The sequence below is a fragment of the Amblyomma mixtum genome, chromosome 2, assembly GCF_055824585.1.
Source record: "Amblyomma mixtum isolate Tamu chromosome 2, ASM5582458v1, whole genome shotgun sequence".
Lineage (NCBI taxonomy): Eukaryota > Metazoa > Arthropoda > Arachnida > Ixodida > Ixodidae > Amblyomma > Amblyomma mixtum.
The window spans coordinates 197,387,946-197,409,386 of NC_143013.1; the positions used below are offsets into that span (position 1 = coordinate 197,387,946).

Below are 21,441 nucleotides of genomic sequence, written 5' to 3' on the forward strand. Positions count from 1 at the left end.
TCCCTTAACTTGCAGCTCATTGAAGGCGAGCAACTTCTTTGCTGCCTCCGTGTTCCGCAGGGTGACCGCCCACACATGGTTGATTTGGTACGCCCCCAACGCGACCACGTCGGGGAGCGTACCGGTCTCGGCCAGGGCGTCACGGAAGTCCTCGACCCGGAACGGCCTCGCTCGCACGTCGCCGTGAAGAAAAACGGTGTTGAAAACAACACGTCCTGTTGGCAGTGTCGGCAAAATGATCTGGTAATCCTTATCTTCGCCGTCATCGATCCTGTTTCCGCGGCCGTCAAAGGCCGCTATCGCCGCTCCGCTGGAGCCCATGACCCTGCGATCCGTTCAGCTCGGCTGCCGGAAGCACAATGTCTGAGCTAGCCAGGCGACGAAGACGGCCGCAATAAGAGTCCCATTTAGACGCCGAGCTCCTTGCTCCAAAGCAAAAAAAAAAAAACCTGCACGCCCAACGTGGGGCTCGAACCCACGACCCTGAGATTAAGAGTCTCATGCTCTACCGACTGAGCTAGCCGGGCGACGAAGACGGCCGCCATAAGAGTCCCATTTATACGCCCAGCTCCTTGCTCCGAAGCAAAAACACGCCCAACGTGGTGCTGAAACCCACGACCCTGAGATTAAGAGTCTCATGCTCTACCGACTGAGCTTGCCGGGCGACGAACACGGCCGCAATAAGAGTCCCATTTATACGCCCAGCTCCTTGCTCCGAAGCAAAAAAAAAAAAGACCTGCACGCCCAACGTGGGGCTCGAACCCACGACCCTGAGATTAAGAGTCTCATGCTCTACCGACTGAGCTAGCCGGGCGACGAAGACGACAGCAATAATAGTCCCATTTATACGCCCAGCTCCTTGCTCCGAAGCAAAGAAAAAAGACCTGCACGCCCAACGTGGGGCTCGAACCCACGACCCTGAGATTAAGAGTCTCATGCTCTACCGACTGAGCTAGCCGGGCGACGAAGACGGCCGCAATAAGAGTCCCATTTATACTCCCAGCTCCTTGCTCCGAAGCAAAAAAAAAAAGACCTGCACGCCCAACGCGGGGCTCGAACCCACGACCCTGAGATTAAGAGTCTCATGCTCTACCGACTGAGCTAGCCGGGCGACGAAGACGGCCGCCATAAGAGTCCCATTTATACGCCCAGCTCCTTGCTCCGAAGCAAAAAAAAAAGACCTGGACGCCCAACGTGGGGCTCGAACCCACGACCCTGAGATTAAGAGTCTCATGCTCTACCGAGTCTCATGCTCTTCATTTCGAACTGGCAAGAGCCTAATACCCTAGGGGCCCACGCGAAGATCTTTTTTGATAGTTCTTTGGAGGACGTCCCAGTGAAAGATGGCGTCCCTAAACTCCAGGAGAGAGAGAGAGAAAGGAATTTAGATAGGATGCAGTTAGTTGTCCAGGGGACGAAAATCCCCTTTTCGTTCAGCCGTATTTTAACAGCAAGCGTATTTGAATGCAATTTGTAGACAAACGTCTTTGTAGAAGGGTTAACTGGCATTCTTTTAACTCGTTTTAAAACATCCTGCCCTGGACTCCCACGGTGTAGGCTTCGGTAAAGAGGAATTGGCATCATTATATCCACCAAGACCTTATACAACTTTTCCTTTGAAACTTTACGCAAGTAGTCAAGAGAAAATTGCAATTGGAGAAGCCTGGACGAGAGTACAACCTCTCTCATGTACCCTACGCCGGACCCACGCACATTCTCACTCGAAGACGCCGCACTTTCTGGAAGCAGCCTCTGCAATCGCAGCTGAATAACAGTCCGCAAAAAGCTCTCCGATTGATCACGGAGGAAGATGAATCACGATACAACCTGGCGTAAAAACAAATGATTAAGACAAGGCCACCACCTTTGACAGGAATAGACAAATTGGTGCGACTGGTTCGCTCCCACGTCGACGCCCAGACAAAAACAGCAAAGACGCGGTGAATTCTTTGAATATTGGCTCGGGATGCACTCAACACATTCATTAGGTGCCATATCTTTGACACAAGGAATATGTTACAGACAGAGGGGCGCGAAAACATCGATAACTGCCTCCCTTGCCACGAGTCAGCCTTCTCCTTCGCCCTTGACGCTTCATCGTTACAGCAGTCATTGGGATCCCGATAACATTCGAGAGGCACGCCAAGATACCGCGTTGGCAGTTTTGACCACTGCAACCGACAGAAGTGTTCCGGTGCATCATCCCAATTACCGTGCCAAAACCCACAGCTCTTGTCCCAGTTTATCAGGCAGCCAGTTTGTTCACAGTACTTTTCGACTAGGCTGGTAACTTCAGTAACACTGTCCTTGTTTGAGCAAAAAATGGCAACATCATCTGCATAGGCGAGGACTTTCATATGGGATGACTGCAGTTGAAAGCCGGAAATACGGTTACTGTTAATTATGGCCAAGCAGAGTGGCTCTATGTAAGTCGCGAACAGTAGGGGCGAAAGAGGGCATCCCTGCCTCACTGAAGAATTAACTTCTATTCGGTCCGTCAACTCCCTATTTACGATTACTCGCGTGCTGCAGTTCGCATAAGCCATTCTTACGCCTTCCGCTACAAAGCGCCCTACGTTCAAATGGTCAAGAATGCAAAAAAGAACGTCATGTGAAACCCGATCGAAGGCCTTCGCAAGATCCAACTGAATCATTGCAATGCGCACCCCAAGGGCGTCACTGCATTCCAGTATGCTACGTGCAACGTGTATGTTTGTCACGATGCTCCGTCCTTTGATGCCACAAGTCTGGTGTGGTCCAACCAAAGTTTTGATTACGCCCTGTAATCTCTTTGCTAGAACTTTCATATATATCTTGTAATCTACGTTGGTGAGGCTTATCGGCCGATAAGAGCCCACCAACAAGCGCTTCTCCGGGTCATCTGTTTTGGGAATCAGGACAATGTGTGATGTAGTAAAAGAAAGTGGAACTTTTTTTGCGCTCGTACGCCTCAGAGAGCACATTGAGCAGAAACGGAGCTATCATGCATTTGAATTCTTTGTAGAAATTGGCGCTTAGTCCATCTGGGCCAGGTGCTTTTCCGTTTTGCAGTTCATCTATCGCGGATTCAATTTCTCCGACACTAATTGGCATCTCAAGGCGCACCTTCACTTCATCCTCAAGCCTTGGCAATAGGGGCAAAAAATGAACCAGAAATGCTTCATCCGTCTTCCGCTTATTTCCGAGAAGGCCGTTAAAGTGGTCCATTATAACCTTCTGGATAACTTTCGTGTCGCTAGAAACTTCAGCCCCGTGTCTTATCTGCGCGATTTCTTTCTGGCGAATGTAACGCTTTTCGTCGGACAAAGCCCGTTTAGTCGGCGTTTCACCAGTCCACCATTTCTCAGACCTAGAGCCAATGACGGCTGCTTTGTACTTGTCTGTGTCTATTTGTTCAAGCTGGCTTTTTACTCCTCTCAATTCTTTCAAAAAAAGGCCGGGCTCAGAACTTTCCATGCAGGTTCATGAATTTTAACTGCTCATTCAATTATGTTTCCTTTTCTTTCTCTTTATGCTTATTAAGACAACTCTTTTCTGTTGCTTTACGTTTCACCCATTCTTTGAAATCTTCCCACTGAACAGCCAGGCTGTCAGTCTGCGTCTCTAGTAAACTGTGCAGTTCATTTGTAGTTTCATTTATGAAATCTTCGTCTTCCAACAGCTTGATATTAAATTTCCACAAGTGCCAGTTAAAGGACGTATGTTTTTTTTTTCACCAAAGGTTGCGATTACGAGGCAGTGGTCGCTGAATGCAACAGGCTGAACATCATAGTCCATGCAGAGATGCACGAGTTCCGCAGACACATACAGCCTATCCAACCTAGCATGGCTGTCACGCTGGAAATGTGTATATTGAGGGGTATTACCGTGAGTAAACATTTCACCGATGTCTTCTAAACAATGGTCACGCACAATACTATTCAATAACTCAGCACTTTTTTCGCGCATCGGCAGGCGCTTCATACGGTCCGCCGCTACACAAACACATTGGAAAATCACCCAACACCAGCAGGGTTCTGTCACAAACAAAATAATATTCAAGACGACTGGAAAACTCCTGGCGTTCGGCTTCAACGTTTGGTGCATACACACAGATAACTCGCCAACACAAATTAGAAAAAGTAAAATCAACAAGAAGAAGACGTCCATCGGTATAAGCGAAAACAGACTCTACAATAATGCCTAGATTGTTGCGCATAAAAATAACGCACCCGCCCGAGGTGCCAACAGAATGACAAACACAAACATTGAAGACATGATGAAAATGGGACACCATACGATCAGTAGCTTCCTCACTTTCCATTTTCGTCTCCTGTACAGCTACTATATCAAGCGCGTTGTCAGCAAGTAGACGATTCAGCTGACATTGGCGCCTACTTGCACAAAGGCCTCAGGCGTTCAAAGTTGCTACGCGCAGAGCTGTGTCTATTTTCATCGCCATGCACTTGGAATAAAATGCCTTTGACGTACAGTGCCCACTCTACAAAATTGTGCAACATTTCCTAACTCACTGTGTGCAGTGTACATGGTCGTTGATCCAGGAACCCGAGTGCTGACGTCAGCAAACCACACGAATGTCCCTCGCCAGCCTTTCCGGACCAAGGCACACTGTCTGCTGGGTACTTCCCACGACAACAAAGGAAAAAACAATAACAAAACACGAAACCTCATTGAGTAGCTACGGAGGCGGTTTCCCCGCCTGCCGGGGTTCGGCCGAAATGTTCGGCCGGGGCTTCAACGTGGAGCGTCGAGTCCCCGATGTTTTAGGCGGCGGCTCATCACCACCCACACAAGGCTGCGGCTTGTCGCCGACGCTCTCATCATGGGAGCGTTTCCCGGCTGGAAGACCAGCAGCTTCCTGGCTGAAGTCCATGACATCGGTGCTGATAGCCTCCACATTCTCCGGAGATTCGGCCGCGGCTTTCGTCACGTCTTCCGCCTTGTCAGCACTTCCTTGCTTCGGTTCAAGGCCCACATCTTCACTAGGCTTTACAGCACTGCTCGTCGTCGAACTCTTTTTCGATAGAGGCGTCAGCGAAGGCGCCTTTTGAGCTAAAACTTTGCCAGTTGCCCTGGCTGCCTCCTCAGCATCCGCCTCGTCCATCAGCAACTCAGATGAGTCTTCACTGTTCCCGCGATCGGCAATGCTCACGTAACTGCGAGCACACTGGCCGTCTTCATGCCCGAATCGGCGGCAGGCACCGCACAGAGGGACCCGACACTCTTTGCGGATATGGCCTGTACCTCGACAGCGGAAGCACAACGGAGGCCGGCCCGGGACAACAACCAGCGCTAGCTTCCCGCCGACGTTGAGCTGATGCGGCAAGTCGTCAAGCTTCATGCCAGCTTTTAACTTCAGTGTGATGAGTCTGGTGGTTGAGCCCTTCTCCGACACGGCTTGTACGCGCCAGCGCTCTCGGGCCACTTCAGAGACTTTTCCGTACGGCGCCAAGGCGACACGCACGTCCTCGTCAGGCACGTTGTAGAGCAGCCAGTGCAGCTTCAAATGCAAGTCCTGGTTCGCAGGGTCAATCACCAGGCAGCGCCGTTCTTTCACACGAAGTTCACCGATGCTGGTAATCTAAGAGTCTCATGCTCTACCGACTGAGCTAGCCGGGCAACTCAGACGGCCGGAATAAGAATGCCATTTGTATGATAGTTTTTTCCGCGAAAGAAGAAAAAAAGACCTGCACGCCCAACGTGCGGCTCGAACCCACGACCCTGAGATTAAGAGACTCATGATCTACCGACTGAGCTAGCCGGGCGACGCAGCCGGCAGGACTAAGAATGCCATTTGTATGATAGTTTCTTCCGCGAAAGAAGAAAAAAAGACGTGCACGCCCAACGTGGAGCTCGAACCCACGACCCTGAGATTAAGAGTCTCATGCTCTACCGACTGAGCTAGCCGGGCGACGCAGCCGGCCGGACTAAGAATGCCATTTGTATGATAGTTTCTTCCGCGAAAGAAGAAAAAAAAAGACCTGTACGCCCAACGTGGGGCTCGAACCCACGACCCTGAGATTAAGAGTCTCATGCTCTACCGACTGAGCTAGCCGGGCGACGCGGACGGCCGGAATAAGAATGCCATTTGTATGATAGTTTCTTCCGCGAAAGAAGAAAAAAAAGACTTGAACGCCCAACGTGGGGCTCGAACCCACGACCCTGAGATTAAGAGTCTCATGCTCTACCGACTGAGCTAGCCGGGCTTTTTTTTTTTTCTTCTTTATTGCCTGGCTTTGACATTACACAACAAAATGGCGGGACACAATGAACACTTGGTGTTGATATAGTCAGCCTGCCAGGGGCTGGCTTCGTCACATTAAAATTCCTTTAGGGCCATCAAAGGCTCCACCCTTGACAGCCACTCGGGAGCCTCGCCAACAGATTTGACACTCTCAACAAACCGGTGCACAGTTTCACGAAAATAAATTCGTGCTGGCCTCGCGTCGGGATCACAGTAATATCCTGCCATTCTCGCGCGCCAAATACTGTGGAGGCCCAGTAACATTATCAGATCGAAAGGTACTCCGTCCTCGTTTTCAATGGGCAGATACCGTATTCCATGGGGGTGAAGTGGAAATTGTTTCTTTATAGTCCTTTGAAGTACGTCCCAAAAGTAAACCCCTTCCCAACAATGCAGAAAAACGTGATCTATCGTTTCTGGTTGCTTGCAGATAAGGCAGTGATGACCCCACGGAAGAAATAAGCCCTTATCCTGTAAAAACATTTTGACTGATAACGTTCCAGTGTGCAACTTGAAAAAAAAAGTTTTAACCCCTGGGTCAACATGCATTCCCTTTACCCTCTTTAACACATTCCTTCCAGGGCCTCCACTGTACAAGGCCCTATACATGGGTTCCGGCAAGACAACTTCACATAAATCCTTATACAATTTTTGCTTGTTCACTGTAGATAAATATTCGTTGGAAAACCTCGTTGAGAGAAATCGGACACTTGCGACAACTTCTCTGAAGTACCCAGAAATTCCTCCCGATAGGGTTTCGGTTGCAACAACAAAGTCAGGCAGCGCGCGCCCCAGCCTTACTTGGCACACGGTGCGCAAGAACGGATCACTGACATCACGCAGAAACATAAATCTGTTAACAATCTGCCGCAAGAAAAGGTGTCACAGACCCACTCCACCATCCTTCACTTTTCTAAACAAATTCGTCCGGCTGCACCTTTCCCATTGTGCAGCCCACACAAAAACAGCAAAAATTCGATGTAGCTTTTGTATGCTCATTCTTCCACAATGCAACACTTGCATCGCATACCACACCTTACTGATAAAGAAAAGGTTGCACACGGTGGCTCTAGCGAAAATTGATAAGCCTGTTCCTTTCCATCTTTCCGCCTTCTCACGCGCATCCTGGGTCTGCACTGTCCAATACGTTTCGCTATCGCGATAGCTTTCCAGCGGTACTCCAAGGTACTTCGTTGGGGTCTTCACCCAGGGTACGTTTGCGAAGTGGTCCATCGTCGTTTGCCATGCTCCGTGCCAGAGCCCCACTGACTTAGACCAGTTCACTCTGCTGCCAGAGGTTTTGCAGAATTCAGCGACACATTTAACGGCCTCTGTTACACCTTCTCGATTAACGGAAAAAACCGCTAAATCATCCGCATATGCCAGCAGCTTCATCTCCGCACCTTGCAGCCGAAAACCAGTTATTCTCTCGTTTTGATGATGTCTAAACACAAAGTCTCGATGTAGATAGCAAACAGAAGAGGGCTGAGGGGGCAGCCTTGACGTACCGAACGCTGCACACGAATGGGGGCCCCCAGACTCTGGTTAACAATCAATCTCGTCGTACAGTTCCGATACGCCAAGGCGACTCCCTCCCGGATAACATATCCAACATTCACATAATCCAGTATGCACAGCAAAATTTTATGCGCGACACAGTCGAACGCCTTTTCGAGGTCAAGCTGCAAGATGGCAACGCGACTATTTGTAAAATCACAGCACTCGAGCACACATCTTGCCTTGTGTATGTTAGAAAGAATAGACCGGCCTTTTATCCCGCACGTTTGGTGGGGGCCAACAATTTCCTGGATTACACTCTGTAACCTTTGCGCCAACACCTTCATATAAATTTTATAATCGACATTTGTGAGAGCAATTGGCCTGTACCCTGTTACGTGTCGTAACTTGTCAGCTTCATCCGTTTTCGGAATTAGGACAGTATGTGATTTACCATAAGACGGAGGCAATTCACGTACGTCGTAAGCTTCATTAAAGACCGTCTTCAACACTGGCGCGATTCTGCTCTTAAATGATTTGTGAAACGCCGCGCTCAACCCGTCTGGTCCTGGTGACCTCCCAGAATTTAAATTGTCTATTGCCATTTCTACCTCTGATTCGGTTATTGCCAGCTCTAAAACGTCTTTCTGCTCGTCGCTGAGTCGCGGCAGTGCCCCAAGAAACCTGTTCTTAAACGTATTTATGTCTGCATCCTGTAATGCGAAGAGCGCCTCATAGTACTCAAAAAGCGCACACTGTATATGTTCGCTTTCGTCTGATAAGATGCCACCCCATTCTATGTTATCAATGTGATTTCGCCGAGCATGAGCGTTTTCAATTCCCAACGCTCGTTTCGACGGCGTCTCCCCTGCTGCTATATCTTCCGCTCTGGCCCGCACCAATGCTCCACGATAACGGTCCTCTTTTATTAGTTGAATTTTCTGCTTTATTTTCCTAATGTCATCGATCCATTTACCTGGCGCTTCACTTTCCTTTTCTAGCAGTTTTGCAAGCATACATCTTAGATTGCGTTCGTTTAGATTCTCTTCGTACGCAATGGCACTAGATCGTTCGACTGCTTTAATTTTAACCTGTTCTTTGCAAAGTTCCCACTGTTGCCATATTCTCAGTTCACTACTAGGCTCTATTTTGCTTATTTCTTCAATTACTGCACAGCTAAATTCATCGTCCTTAATTAGCTTGTTATTTATTTTCCACATATCCCAACTAAAAGCACTGCCCCGTTTTTTCAATCCTATCCCACATACTACTAAACAGTGGTCCGAAAAAGCCACCGGCACTACATGGTAACTGTTACATTTTGGAATCACATCCAGCGATACATAAATGCGGTCAAGCCGAGCATGGCTTGTCCTCTGAAAGTGTGTGTACTTCACGCCGCGCGCGCCTTGCAAACACTCTGCCACATCCTCAAGGTTCCATTTATCTATGATTTGCGACAGTATCTTCGTACTCGCGTCCCTGAACACCCTTGCACTGGTCTTATCGCAGCCACTTAGGACGCAGTTGAAGTCGCCCATGGTGATAAGCTGTTTCTCGGAACAAAGACGCTGTTCAACACTTTGAAAAAAACGCAGCCCTTTCGTCCGTAACATTTGGTGCGTACACACAGACAATTCGCCACTCAATGTTCTTCAATGTAAAATCGATAGCGACACAGCGACCTGACGGACACGAGAAATGAGCTTGCACGACAAGACCCGGCAACTTCTTTACAAAAAGGACGCTGCCAGCAGATGTACCTATCGCATGACTCACTACAGCGTAGAATCTAGACGTGAAACGTCGCACCATGCTCCCGGTCTCTTCTTCCCCTTCTACTTTTGTCTCCTGCACGGCCAGTAAGTCAATATCGTGCTCTGTTAAAAGCCGGTAAACTTGGCTTTGCTTTTTCTTTCCTGCCAAGCCTCTAACATTGAGTGTGGCTACTTTCAACGGGGTTACAGAAGCCATTGTCGCAAATAGTGAAGAGGCCAAGAGCATGGTGCTTACCCCACCCGTCTAGCACATGGCTAGACGCCGTCGTTGCCACCGGAGCCATCCGGTGCAGGCCCCTGACCTTGCCGCGGGGCTGCCTTATCGCCGGCACGCTTGTCCGCCAAAACGTTGGGTTGTCCGCCAAAACGGTGACGGGGCCGATACACCTAAGCAGTTGCCGAGGCGCCAACCACTAGACCATTGGAGCGGTGTTGCGGCACATGGGACGTCTCTATTTGCCGACGAGCTCAAGGTAAGACCATGCGGCTCGTTTCACTCGTAGCGAAAATGGCAGCAAATACCATCACAGCACTGCGTGTAGCCACTTTGAACGTGCGAGGGCTGTCTGCGAGGCGTAAGCAGTATCAAGTGAGACGTGCTTTTTTAGAAAACAACCTAGATTTAATTGCAGTGCAAGAGACCAAGGTTGAAAGTGAAGAGCAGACGAACCGCATGGTCGAGCCTTTTAGAGAAAGATACGACGTGTGTGTGTGCCATGCTGTTGGGTCTTCGGGAGGCTGTGCGTTATTTGTTCGCAAATCCTTGGCTGTCCAATTTGAAGCATTGACTGTGTGTGAAAATGGTAGATTTATTGTCTGTGATTTTTCTTTGTCAAACGTTGAATGGCGAAGTATCTGCGTTTATGCGCCAAATAGGGAGGAAGAACGTAGATTGTTCTTTGCAAACGTAGGGCCTTACCTGAAATGTGACAGATACGTTATTTTTCTTGGAGACTTCAACTGCGTATGCAGAGCCGAAGACAGAGTTGGTAGTCAAGCTGTTCGAGACAAGAGTGCGCATTTATTGAGCGAACTGATGCTTGAAAATGACTTGGAGGACATTGGATACGCTTTATCCAGTGGTGATATACCAGAGTTCACGCACTTCCAGCGAACAAGCCATGCGAGACTCGATAGACTGTATGTTTCCACTGATCTTTTGCCAGTGTGCACGCGCTATGAAGTGAGCTAGCCGGGCGACGAAGACGGCCGCCATAAGAGTCCCAGTTATACGCCCAGCTCCTTGCTCCGAAGCAAAAACACGCCCAACGTGGGGCTGAAACCCACGACCCTGAGATTAAGAGTCTCATGCTCTACCGACTGAGCTTGCCGGGCGACGAACACGGCCGCAATAAGAGTCCCATTTATACGCCCAGCTCCTTGCTCCGAAGCAAAAAAAAAAAAAGACCTGCACGCCCAACGTGGGGCTCGAACCCACGACCCTGAGATTAAGAGTCTCATGCTCTACCGACTGAGCTAGCCGGGCGACGAAGAAGGCCGCCATAAGAGTCCCATTTATACGCCCAGCTCCTTGCTCCGAAGCAAAAAAAAGACCTGCACGCCCAACGTGGGGCTCGAACCCACGACCCTGAGATTAAGAGTCTCATGCTCTACCGACTGAGCTAGCCGGGCGACGAACACGGCCGCAATAAGAGTCCCATTTATACTCCCAGCTCCTTGCTCCGAAGCAAAAAAAAAAGACCTGCACGCCCAACGTGGGGCTCGAACCCACGACCCTGAGATTAAGAGTCTCATGCTCTACCGACTGAGCTAGCCGGGCTTTTTTTTTCTTTATTGCCAGAAAACAATACATGCGCAGGCGTAAAAAGTCGCTAGCCAGACTTTGGCTAAGGCGACGGATTAAAACATTTCCATTTCGATCAATTTGTCCATAACTGCCACCCAGTCCGGTGGTTGAGGTTGACTGCGGAGAACATCTCTCAGAGAGGCTACACTTTCTATGAAGTTTTCCCTGACAGGTCGCACATTTGCGTCTGCGCGCCTAGCCGCCATCCTAGTTTTCCAGATGCTGTGGAGGCCCAGTAGCATAAACATATCGTATGGCACTTCGTCATTTTCTATAGGTAGGAACCGGATGCCATATGGAGTAACAGGTAGCTCTTTTTTTAATGTTCTTTGCAAGACATCCCAGTGGAAAACCGGGTCCCAGCAGTCGATAAAGACATGTTCGATGGTCTCGGGTTTTTTGCACAGTGTGCAGTCGACGTTCCATGGTACGAAAATGCCCTTATCGTTTAGCCATGTTTTCACCGGAAGGGTACCAGTGTGTAGTTTAAAGAAAAAGGATTTGACGTTCGGTCTTACCAGCATCTTCTTAACTCGATTTAGCACATCTTTGCCTGGGCCTCCGCAGTAAAAGGATCGGTATAAGGGTACAGGTATAAAGATATCTAGCAAATCCTTGTGCAATTTTTTCCTGGGTACAGAAGTCAGATACTCTGTCGAAAAATGAGAGCTCAAAATGTGAAAGGCAGCCACAACTTCACGTAAAAAACCAGTTACAGCACGATTCGTGGCTGGGAAACTGGACACAACAAATTCCGGTAACACATTTCCTAAGCGCACCTGCAACATTGTGCGCAACAAAGGATCGGTTTGATCACGTAGAAACAAAAATCTTGAGACAACTTGTTTCAGAAACAAGTTGGAAAGTCCAAGGCCACCTTTTTTGACCGGTAGGAACAAATTAGCTCGACCAGTTCGCTCCCAATTCGAGCTCCAAATAAAAACAGCAAACACTCTATGCAGCTTCTGCACGTTTGCTCTGGTGATGAGCAAAAACTGCAAAAAATACCAAATTCTGGCTATCAAAAATACATTGCACACACTTGCACGCGCGAAAACAGACAGGTCACGTCCTTTCCATCCATCCGCTTTTTTCCTTGCACTCTGCGTTACCTCACCCCACAACTCTGTACTGTTCTTATAGTGCTCTAAGGGTACCCCCAAATACTTCGCAGGGGAGGTCGTCCATTGCATGTTGGCAAACACTGGTGGTGTGCTCTCCCAATCACCGTGCCAAAACCCAATGCACTTATCCCAGTTAACTACGCACCCGGTCTTTTTGCAATAGGCCCCCGCAACTTTCACAACTTCTTTAACGCTTTCTTGGTCCGCGCAAAAAACAGCAATATCATCAGCGTAAGCAAGCACTTTTACTTGCACCGACTGAAGAGTGAATCCGCAGATCCCATCATTGTGTAACAGCGATAACAGAAAAGGCTCAAGATAGATCGCGAAGAGCAGGGGCGAGAGCGGGCAGCCCTGCCTGACCGAGGAACAGACAGGCACAGGTTCAGTAAGCTGTTTGTTCACTATGATACGCGTAACACAGTTTTCGTACGCCATCTGTACACCTTGTAATATTACAGAGCCGACGTTGGCATATTCTAGAACGGCGAAAAGAATATCGTGTGACACGCGATCGAAGGCTTTCGCCAGGTCAAGCTGCATCATGGCAACTCGTCCCACGAACGCATCGCAACATTCAAGAACAGTTCTAGCAATGTGCACATTCGTTCCTATGGTGCGACCTTTAATACCGCACGTTTGGTGCGGCCCTACAAGGTCCTTTATAACCTTTTGCAGTCTATTGGCAAGAATCTTCATAAACACTTTATAGTCGACGTTGGTCAGGCTTATCGGCCGATAAGCCCCAACGGACAGCAGTTTAGCCTGGTCTTCACTCTTGGGTACTAAAACCACGTGTGCTGTTTTAAATGACGGAGGCATTTTCTTTGTTTCATAAATTTCGGTGAAGACGCAGTGCAGAGCATGGGTGAGTTCGGCTTTGAAACTCTTATAAAAATCACTGCCTAAGCCATCAGGACCAGGAGATTTTCCGGCACTCAGCTCTTCGATTGCTCTTCCCACTTCGCTTACGCTGATTGGTGCCTCCAGCCCTTGTTTTATTTCATCTCCAAGCTTTGGCATACGAGACAAGAACGTCTCTGTAAAGCCCTCTTCTACAAGCTGACGGCGCCCAAACAATTCCCTATACTGCTCAACAAAAGCTAACTGAATCACCTTGCTATCATTCGTTACCTCGTTTCTATACCTGATTTGTTTTATTTCATTTTGAGTCGCGTACTTCTTTTCATCACTAAGCGAGCGTTTAGTAGGCACTTTGTCAAGCCATAGACGTTCAGCACGCGCCCTTATCACGGCAGCTGTATACTTGTTTTTTTCGATAATCTCAAGTTTACTTTTTGTTTCTCTTATCTCTTTCTTATATCTTCCCGGCTGGGAACTTTCCAGGCTTACGAGCAAGTCAAGTTGGCAATGTAGTTCTTTTTCTTCAGCACGTTTATCATGGCAAATAACGCTTGCTCTTTCAATCGCGTTCATTTTCACTTGCTGTTTGAAGTCTTCCCATCTAATTACCCAGTTCCCAGGCTCTGCTGATAGCAATGCTTTAATACATTCATTAACCTTACTACCAACACGTTCATCCTCGACTAGCTGTGCGTTAAACTTCCAAAGGTCCCACGAGAAACTAGATTTCTTTTCTTTTTTCCCCAGGGTAAACGTAACTAAGCTGTGGTCGGTAAAAGACATGTTTTTCACCTCGTAGCTGTTGCACAAAGGAACAAGATCAAGGGAAACATACGCTCTGTCCAATCTCGCGTGACTTTCACCCTGAAAGTGAGTAAAATGCGATGCTACCGAAAGAACTTCGGCAACATCATCTAAACCATTTTCGTGTACAAGCGCATTCAACGATTCCGCACTTTTGTCGCGGACAAGTCTTTTTGTAGTTCTGTCCTCTGCTTTACATACGCAGTTAAAGTCACCCAAAAGCACAATTAAACGCTCACAGCATACATATTGTTCAAGACGCTCAAAAAATTCCTCTCGCTCGTTCTCTTTGTTAGGGGCATACACACATATGATCCTCCATAGTAAATTGGAATAAAGAAAATCAACTACGAGCAAACGGCCAGTTTGACACACAGTTAAATTCTGTTCGACAATCCCCATGGAATTCTTAATAAAGACAGCACAACCCCCCGATGTGCCAGACGAATGGCACACACAAATATTGTAACGTGTCGTAAAAGGCTGCACCATACGGTCCGTCTGTTCCTGTCCTTCGACTTTGGTCTCCTGAACGGCTATTATGTCTAGGTCATTATCGAGGAACAACCGGCTTAGTTGGTACTGACGTTTTTTAGAAGCCAGTCCCCTAACATTAATTGTTGCAATGCGCAACGCTCTAACAGGTGTCGAAGCCATCTAGTTTAAGTACAGGAGCCGTATGGTGCGTACCTCAGGACACAAGGCGACGGTGGAGGGCGACTTGCCTAGTCCATGGAGCTCGATGGGTACAGTGCCGGTATTCCAAAGTCTCTTGCACCTCTGCCTCATGCGTACGGACTGGAAACCCAGCCCATGGTGTCCGTCACCGAAAAAGGCCATCTCGCGTCCACAGAAGCCACACACAACGCACTCACTCAACTAAGGCGGCGGCTTAGCCGCCGCTCGTTGATCGGCCGGTATATTCGGCCGCGGTTTCAGCGTCGCTCGCCTCACACCAACAGTCTTCGGCGGTGGCTCGTCGCCCTCGCTCGCTTTAGGCTCTCCATTCGCACTGTGCTCGTGCGGTCGCATTCCTCCCTGGTTTCTGGTTGACGCATCCGTCACTTCCATGCTTTCAGCATGTTGGGGAACGCCGGGAGCTGACGCCCCACTCCCCGAGAAGACTTCGTTCTTTGACGCCTTAACTTCTGCAGGCGGCGCTTCCTGTTGCTGCAGTTTACTGCTGAGCGTCTCCGCGGTTGCGGATGTTCCAGGAGTCGACAAAGCCGGGGATTTCTCCTTCTCCGCTCCGTCACCTGCCTCTGCTGCAGCGTCTTCCGCGTCAGCCTCGTCCATGACAAGCTCGGACGAGACGTCATTGTTGACTGGGACGGCAGCGCTCGCGTACGTACTACGTACACAGCTGCTATCCTCATGTCCGTAACGGCGACAGGCGCCGCACCTTGGGACTTTGCACTCACGGCGAATGTGTCCAGTACCGTGGCAGCGCAGACATAGCGGAGCTCTGCCCGGTACAACCACGAGAGCCAGCTCACCGCCAACCCTGACTTCGTGAGGGAGGTCTTCCAATTTCACGCCAGGATTCATTTTCAATGAAACCAGGCGCGTCGTTGACCCCTTGCTGGCGACACCCTGGACGCGCCACCGTTCCTTGGTGACTTCGCTCACCTTGCCGTACGGGGCGAAGGCTACCCTCACGTCTTCGTCGGGCACGTTGTGCAGCAACCAGTGCAGCTTGACGCGGACGTCTTGGTTTGCCGGGTCGATGACTAGACAGCGGCGGTCCTTCACTTTCACTTCCCGGGCAGAAAGAATTTTCTTCACCGCATCAGCACTGGTGAAGGTAATAGCCCACACATGGCTCATGCGATACGCCCCCAAGGCGATAACCTCGGGGAGCAGCATCAGCTGAGCCAGCGCATCCCTGAAATCTTCGACCCGATAAGGGCGGGCCCGCACGTCAGCGTGCAAAAAAACTGTGTTTAACACAACATTTCCTGTAGGAAGGGTAGGCAGAATCACCTGATATTCATCTTCCGAGGCAAAAATCCTGTTTCCGCGGCCAGACATGGCCGCTGTAGCCGCTCCAACGGAGCCCGTCATCGCACGTCCGTCACGCTCGGTGGCCGGAAGCCGAATCCCTGAGCTAGCCGGGCGACGAAGACGGCCGCCATAAGAGTCCCATTTATACGCCCAGCTCCTTGCTCCGAAGCAAAAACACGCCCAGCGTGGGGCTGAAACCCACGACCCTGAGATTAAGAGTCTCATGCTCTACCGACTGAGCTAGCCGGGCGACGAACACGGCCGCAATAAGAGTCCCATTTATACGCCCAGCTCCTTGCTCCGAAGCAAAAAAAAAAAAGACCTGGACGCCCAACGTGGGGCTCGAACCCACGACCCTGAGATTAAGAGTCTCATGCTCTACCGACTGAGCTAGCCGGGCGACGAAGACGGTCGCCATAAGAGTCCCATTTATACGCACAGCTCCTTGCTCCGAAGCAAAAAAAAAAAAAAAACCACCACGCCCAACGTGGGGCTCGAACCCACTACCCTGAGATTAAGAGTCTCATGCTCTACCGACTGAGCTAGCCAGGCTTTTTTTTTTTCTTTTTTGCCAGGCTCACAACAACAATACAGATCATGAAGAAAACTGATAAAAGTGCCGCCAGTCCTTTGGCCGACACGTGCGGTTTAAAATTGTTTCATAGTAACCAAATCGTCAAGTACATTCAGCCAATCCGGTGGATTAGATTGGGCTCGGTATACATCTCTGATATACGCCACGGTCTCAATGAAGTTTTCTCGGACGGGACGTGTATTGACGTCTGCGTGCCGTACCTGCATTCTGGTCTTCCATAAACTATGGAGGGCAAGGAGCATTATCATATCGTACGGTACTTCTTTGTTGTCGACAGGTAGAAATCGGATGACATAGGGATCTATTGGGAGTTCCTTTTTTATCGTTCTTTGAAGAACATCCCAATGAAATATTGGGTCCCAACAGTCTATGAAAACATGTTCAATTATCTCTGGTTTCTTGCACAGAAGACAATTCGTTGTCTACGGGACAAATATTCCTTTTTTCTGAAGCCAAGTTTTCACTGGAAGTGTCCCAGTATGTAATTTGAAGAAAAAGGATTTCGCCGCTGCTTAAACTGGCATCGGCCTTACTCTTTTTAAAACGTCGCTTCCAGGACCTCCATAGTACACAGAACGGTACACAGGCACAGGTAACATGACATCAAGGAGGTCTGCATAGAGTTGACGTCTTGAAACGGAAGAAAGATATTCCATCGAAAATCGGACACTCAACATTCTAAACGCACATACCGTCTCGCGTAGGTAGCCAGTGATTGCTGCACCTGCTTCTGTGCAGGATGATACAATGAACTGGGGTAACATTTTACGCATCCTCACTTGCAAAACAGTTCGCAAAAACGGGTCATGCTGGTCTCGAAGATATAGAAACCGCGATACTATCTGGCGTAGAAACAAATGAACGAGACCTAAGCCTCCGCTTCTGAGAGGTCGAAACAAATTTGTGAGGCTCATTCTTTCCCAAGTAGAAGTCCAAATAAAAACAGCAAAAACACGATGAACTTTCTGGATATTGACACGTGACACAGACAAAACATTCATGATATACCATATTTTGGAAACTAGAAAAACGTTACAGATACTAGCTCGCGAAAACATAGATAAATCTCTGCCCTGCCATCCTTCCGCTTTTTCACGTACTCGATTTGTTTCTTCTGTCCAGTACCGCTGAGTGTCTCGGTAACAGCACAGTGGTACACCGAGGTACTTTGTAGGCAATAGCGACCACTTCATCAGAGCGAAGTATTCCGGCCTGTTGTCCCAGTGCCCGTGCCAAAAGCCTGAACTTTTTTCCCAGTTAATTTGGCACCCAGTCTGTTTGCAGTATTTCCCTACAATAGTAACAACTTCACGTATACTATCTTTATCTGAACAGAAAACAGCGATGTCATCCGCATAGGCTAGGACCTTAACATGAGCGTCCTGAAGCTTAAAACCAACCACCCTATCACTTTGAAGCAGAGCTTGTGGGAATCTGGCTTTCCGCCGTCGCCTTTGCGCGGCTGTGCCGGCCGCCCGCGTTGTTTCGCCTCTTTCCCTTGCTCCCGCCTCAGGCGGTGGAGAGGCGGCTGGGTGACTAATCACTGTCATTTAGCCACAGCTCCGCCCCGGCTCCCCAAGGGCCTTTGCCATTGGCGCCTTTTGGCGGGAATCCGGGACCCGTTTTGGCGGCCGCGCATCCCGCGACCGTCCGAGCGGGGCCCAGAGAGATCCCTCTGAGACAGCGTAAGGTGCGTACGTTACTGTTTGTCCGTGCCGGCCTTTGCCGTTCGGACCAGTGCTTACTCGAGCTCGCCCGCACGTGTCCTCTGACCTGCAGCGGCTCGAGCCTGTCCAGCGGGGTCCAGCGACCTCTGACAGGCGTACCTTGCGTTGAATGCCCACTCTCTCTCGCAACCGGCCCAACGGTCGACACGAGAGAGAGATCACAGCACTGCCGCGGGGACATTCTCCTGCAGCGGCGTGCTAGCGGTGCGCATTACTCGAGTCGCTTCGTGCGCGCAGCGGAGCCTGGCTCCTCGCGCGCCCCCGGGACGGGGTGACTATTGAGTGTGTGTGTATCAGCTGGAGGACGATGTGAATAAACGTCTCCTTTGTGAACTTGGAGGCCTATTTCTTTGCGGCGAATCGCTCTCCTCCCAGCGGAGGCTGAGTGCACTGCATCGGTGTCCCAGTGTGTGTGTGTGTGGTGACGGCTGATCGGGGCCCTTGGCTCGCGCGAAGCTCGAACCCGCGGTGGGTGGTGGCCTGTGTCCACTCAGAAACCCACAACTGGCGCCCAACGTGCTAAGTCATTGGCGCTTACGCCTTTGATGGCACATTAGCCGAGCAGGTCGCCTTGACGATCACGCTTGCGCACCGTGTCTACCACCCCCAGCGCGGCACTCGGCAGCTACATGTCGGCTCCCTACGGAGTTGTAGCGTCGTTTGATCCGCTGGCTGCTGTTCCTTCGAATAGCTAGACACCGTGGTTGGCCGCGGCCCCCATTGGGGTTTACGGTGACACAACCCAAAATGTTGACCACGTGGCTCCCATTGGAGCTGTATCGGAAGCACCCTGCGGTGCATCCGCTGGTCACATGCCTCAGCTGTGCACGCTTTCCGCCCAGTGCGAAAGCAGTTCGTGTCACGCTGCCGCAACCGGCAGTTTCGAACAGCAGCAGCCGTGCCCCGCGAGCAGTCAATTCTGCTCTGGGAACGGCGAGGCGCTGGCCGGTTCCCTGTGGAAACCGCGCCGCTCATCGAACTAGGAGCCTTGCCTCCCTCGTTCGTGCAGCCCGCCCAAGCCTCCACTGAGGCAGGGGTGCAGTCGCTGAGGCCGGGGCTCCATTGAGCCAGATGCGGAGAAACTTCGAGCCATACTCGAATTTCCCGCGCCCAAGGACGTACGCGGCCTGCGCCGTTGTGTGGGAATGGCCACCTTTTATCGTCCTGTGACCGCGTGCAGGCACCCTTGACCTAGCTCTTGGAAAAGACTGCCGCGTGGCGATGGGAGCCCGAGCAAGAGCGATCCTTTCGCCTCCTGTCTAATGCCATTGTCGAGACAGCACAGCTCAGGCTACCCGACCTGACCAGACAGTTCGTAGTCCAGACTGACGCGAGCGATCTGGGTTTAGGAGCAGTTCTCCTACAGGAATTCGATGGCGTGCTGCAACCGCTGGCCTTTGCCAGCCGCTCCTTGCTGCCCTCGGAGAGGAATTATTCCGTGACCGAGAAGGAGTGCCTCGCCATCGTGTTTGCACTGCGTAAATTTGACGTCTACCTTGATGGAACGCAATTCGTGGTGCAGACAGACCACAGTGCGCTCAGTTGGCTGATGCGGCTCCGCGAGCCTGCGGGTCGGCTGGCGCGCTGGGCTCTCCTGATACAGCATTACGACTTTTCCGTGCAGTATCGAAAGGGGAGCACGAACGTGGTAGCTGACGCGCTATCCCGTGCCCCACTCGCCAGCGGCGCCTTGACGCCTGTAAGCGGAGGGGGCGAAACAGCGGACGAGCCGCCGGGCGGCAAGGAGGGGGAGCCCGCAAACGGGTTAACCCATTCCGCTAACCAGGCGAGCAGCGCTTCGCAAAGCGGACGAGAGGCAAAGCTCTTAGTGAGCGCCTCGGAGTTGCCGACGCGAACGGAAATTTTGGCTGCAAACCTGAGTGGGGACGAGACCATGCTCCCCTCTGGGATGACTGGAATCGTTTTCAGCCGTAAGAGCTACTGAAAGCCCAGCAAAATGACCCCTTTTGTCGCGAGGTGAGCGACGGTCTCAGGGAGACGGAGCTCCGTGACGCTACTTGTATTGTAGCGGGCGCAGGGGGGGCAGAAGCCAGCGTGTGTCGCGGCGAACCCCGGGAGTCATATTTGCTGGACCATGACGGGCTCGTGCTGAAGTACATAGCCACCGATGACGAGTCCATCGACCCGTTCTAGGTGGTTATCCCCAAAAGTCTGAGAGGCGCACTTTTGCGATTCTCTCATGACGAACCACTGGCCGGTCATCTGAGTGGCTCCAAAGTTTTTGCAAAACTGAGTCATTCGGTGACGTGGCCTGGCATGAAGCGTGACATTTTCCGCTATTGCCGTTCCTGCCATGTCTGTCAAGCGGTGAAGTCACGGGGCGGCAAGCCGCCTGGAATGATGAAACCGTTTGACAGTGTGCGTCCGTGGCAGATGGCCACCTGCGATTTGATGGGGCCTTTCCCCAGGAGCAAGCAGGGGTTCAATGACCTGAAGGCCTACGCGTCACGGTCTGACGAGCTTGCGCCGGTACTCATTGGTATCAAAGGCAAGCGCAAAGGCACAACTGGTGCTGCGGAACGCAAGCGTACGGAGCACCGGTACAATCTGAGGCGACGGTCACCGGTGTGATTAATGCCGGACGGCGGACTTTTCCGCAACCGAAGGCACGCAGCCTCAGCTAGCTGGCGAGCTTTCTCGTCAGGCCCTACCTAGGCGAAGCACGGTGTGTTATTTTTTTTTTGTTTTTGCAGCATGCTCAGTTCCAGCCTTGTGTGTTTATCAGTTTATTTATTTGTTTTGTTTGAGTCAGTTTCTAGCCACTTTCGTTTCCCGCTTGCTCGTCTGTTTTTGTCTAACGTACCGAGATGTACATAGGCAAACTTCAGCCCGCTCGTGCTTGCTCTTATCTTCTAGAAGGAATAGATTGGATTAGGTGTCGTTTGTACAGCGCGCCTTTTTTTCATTTCCGGCCCGACTGTGGGTGGTTGGCTCGTTAAGGAGCCGTGTGTCGCGGTGCGAGTTTTGTGTGGCCCG

General features: G+C 50.6%; 2 protein-coding genes and 13 non-coding genes across 15 annotated transcripts; all 15 read right to left on the reverse strand.

Annotated features, from left to right (window-relative positions):
• Positions 1-454: 454 nt before the first annotated feature.
• Positions 455-527, reverse strand: TRNAK-CUU (transfer RNA lysine (anticodon CUU)). Its single transcript has one exon. It is a non-coding gene; the product is annotated as a tRNA-Lys (tRNA).
• A 214-nt stretch (positions 528-741) lies between these two features.
• Positions 742-814, reverse strand: TRNAK-CUU (transfer RNA lysine (anticodon CUU)). Its single transcript has one exon. It is a non-coding gene; the product is annotated as a tRNA-Lys (tRNA).
• A 75-nt stretch (positions 815-889) lies between these two features.
• TRNAK-CUU (transfer RNA lysine (anticodon CUU)) lies at positions 890-962 on the reverse strand. Its single transcript has one exon. It is a non-coding gene; the product is annotated as a tRNA-Lys (tRNA).
• Positions 963-1,038: 76 nt separating this feature from the next.
• TRNAK-CUU (transfer RNA lysine (anticodon CUU)) lies at positions 1,039-1,111 on the reverse strand. Its single transcript has one exon. It is a non-coding gene; the product is annotated as a tRNA-Lys (tRNA).
• A 4,727-nt stretch (positions 1,112-5,838) lies between these two features.
• Positions 5,839-5,911, reverse strand: TRNAK-CUU (transfer RNA lysine (anticodon CUU)). The gene has a single exon. It is a non-coding gene; the product is annotated as a tRNA-Lys (tRNA).
• A 75-nt stretch (positions 5,912-5,986) lies between these two features.
• Positions 5,987-6,059, reverse strand: TRNAK-CUU (transfer RNA lysine (anticodon CUU)). The gene has a single exon. It is a non-coding gene; the product is annotated as a tRNA-Lys (tRNA).
• A 74-nt stretch (positions 6,060-6,133) lies between these two features.
• Positions 6,134-6,206, reverse strand: TRNAK-CUU (transfer RNA lysine (anticodon CUU)). Its single transcript has one exon. It is a non-coding gene; the product is annotated as a tRNA-Lys (tRNA).
• A 4,726-nt stretch (positions 6,207-10,932) lies between these two features.
• TRNAK-CUU (transfer RNA lysine (anticodon CUU)) lies at positions 10,933-11,005 on the reverse strand. Its single transcript has one exon. It is a non-coding gene; the product is annotated as a tRNA-Lys (tRNA).
• A 73-nt stretch (positions 11,006-11,078) lies between these two features.
• TRNAK-CUU (transfer RNA lysine (anticodon CUU)) lies at positions 11,079-11,151 on the reverse strand. The gene has a single exon. It is a non-coding gene; the product is annotated as a tRNA-Lys (tRNA).
• A 75-nt stretch (positions 11,152-11,226) lies between these two features.
• TRNAK-CUU (transfer RNA lysine (anticodon CUU)) lies at positions 11,227-11,299 on the reverse strand. The gene has a single exon. It is a non-coding gene; the product is annotated as a tRNA-Lys (tRNA).
• Positions 11,300-11,379: 80 nt separating this feature from the next.
• LOC149362116 (uncharacterized) lies at positions 11,380-12,519 on the reverse strand. The gene has a single exon (XM_089568224.1). The coding sequence runs from the start codon at positions 12,517-12,519 to the stop codon at positions 11,380-11,382; it is 1,140 nt and encodes a 379-aa protein (XP_089424350.1).
• A 2,478-nt stretch (positions 12,520-14,997) lies between these two features.
• On the reverse strand, positions 14,998-16,209 carry LOC149362117 (uncharacterized). The gene has a single exon (XM_089568226.1). The coding sequence runs from the start codon at positions 16,180-16,182 to the stop codon at positions 14,998-15,000; it is 1,185 nt and encodes a 394-aa protein (XP_089424352.1). The 5' UTR covers positions 16,183-16,209.
• Positions 16,210-16,299: 90 nt separating this feature from the next.
• On the reverse strand, positions 16,300-16,372 carry TRNAK-CUU (transfer RNA lysine (anticodon CUU)). The gene has a single exon. It is a non-coding gene; the product is annotated as a tRNA-Lys (tRNA).
• Positions 16,373-16,449: 77 nt separating this feature from the next.
• TRNAK-CUU (transfer RNA lysine (anticodon CUU)) lies at positions 16,450-16,522 on the reverse strand. The gene has a single exon. It is a non-coding gene; the product is annotated as a tRNA-Lys (tRNA).
• Positions 16,523-16,601: 79 nt separating this feature from the next.
• TRNAK-CUU (transfer RNA lysine (anticodon CUU)) lies at positions 16,602-16,674 on the reverse strand. Its single transcript has one exon. It is a non-coding gene; the product is annotated as a tRNA-Lys (tRNA).
• Between the last annotated feature and the right edge of the window lie 4,767 nt (positions 16,675-21,441).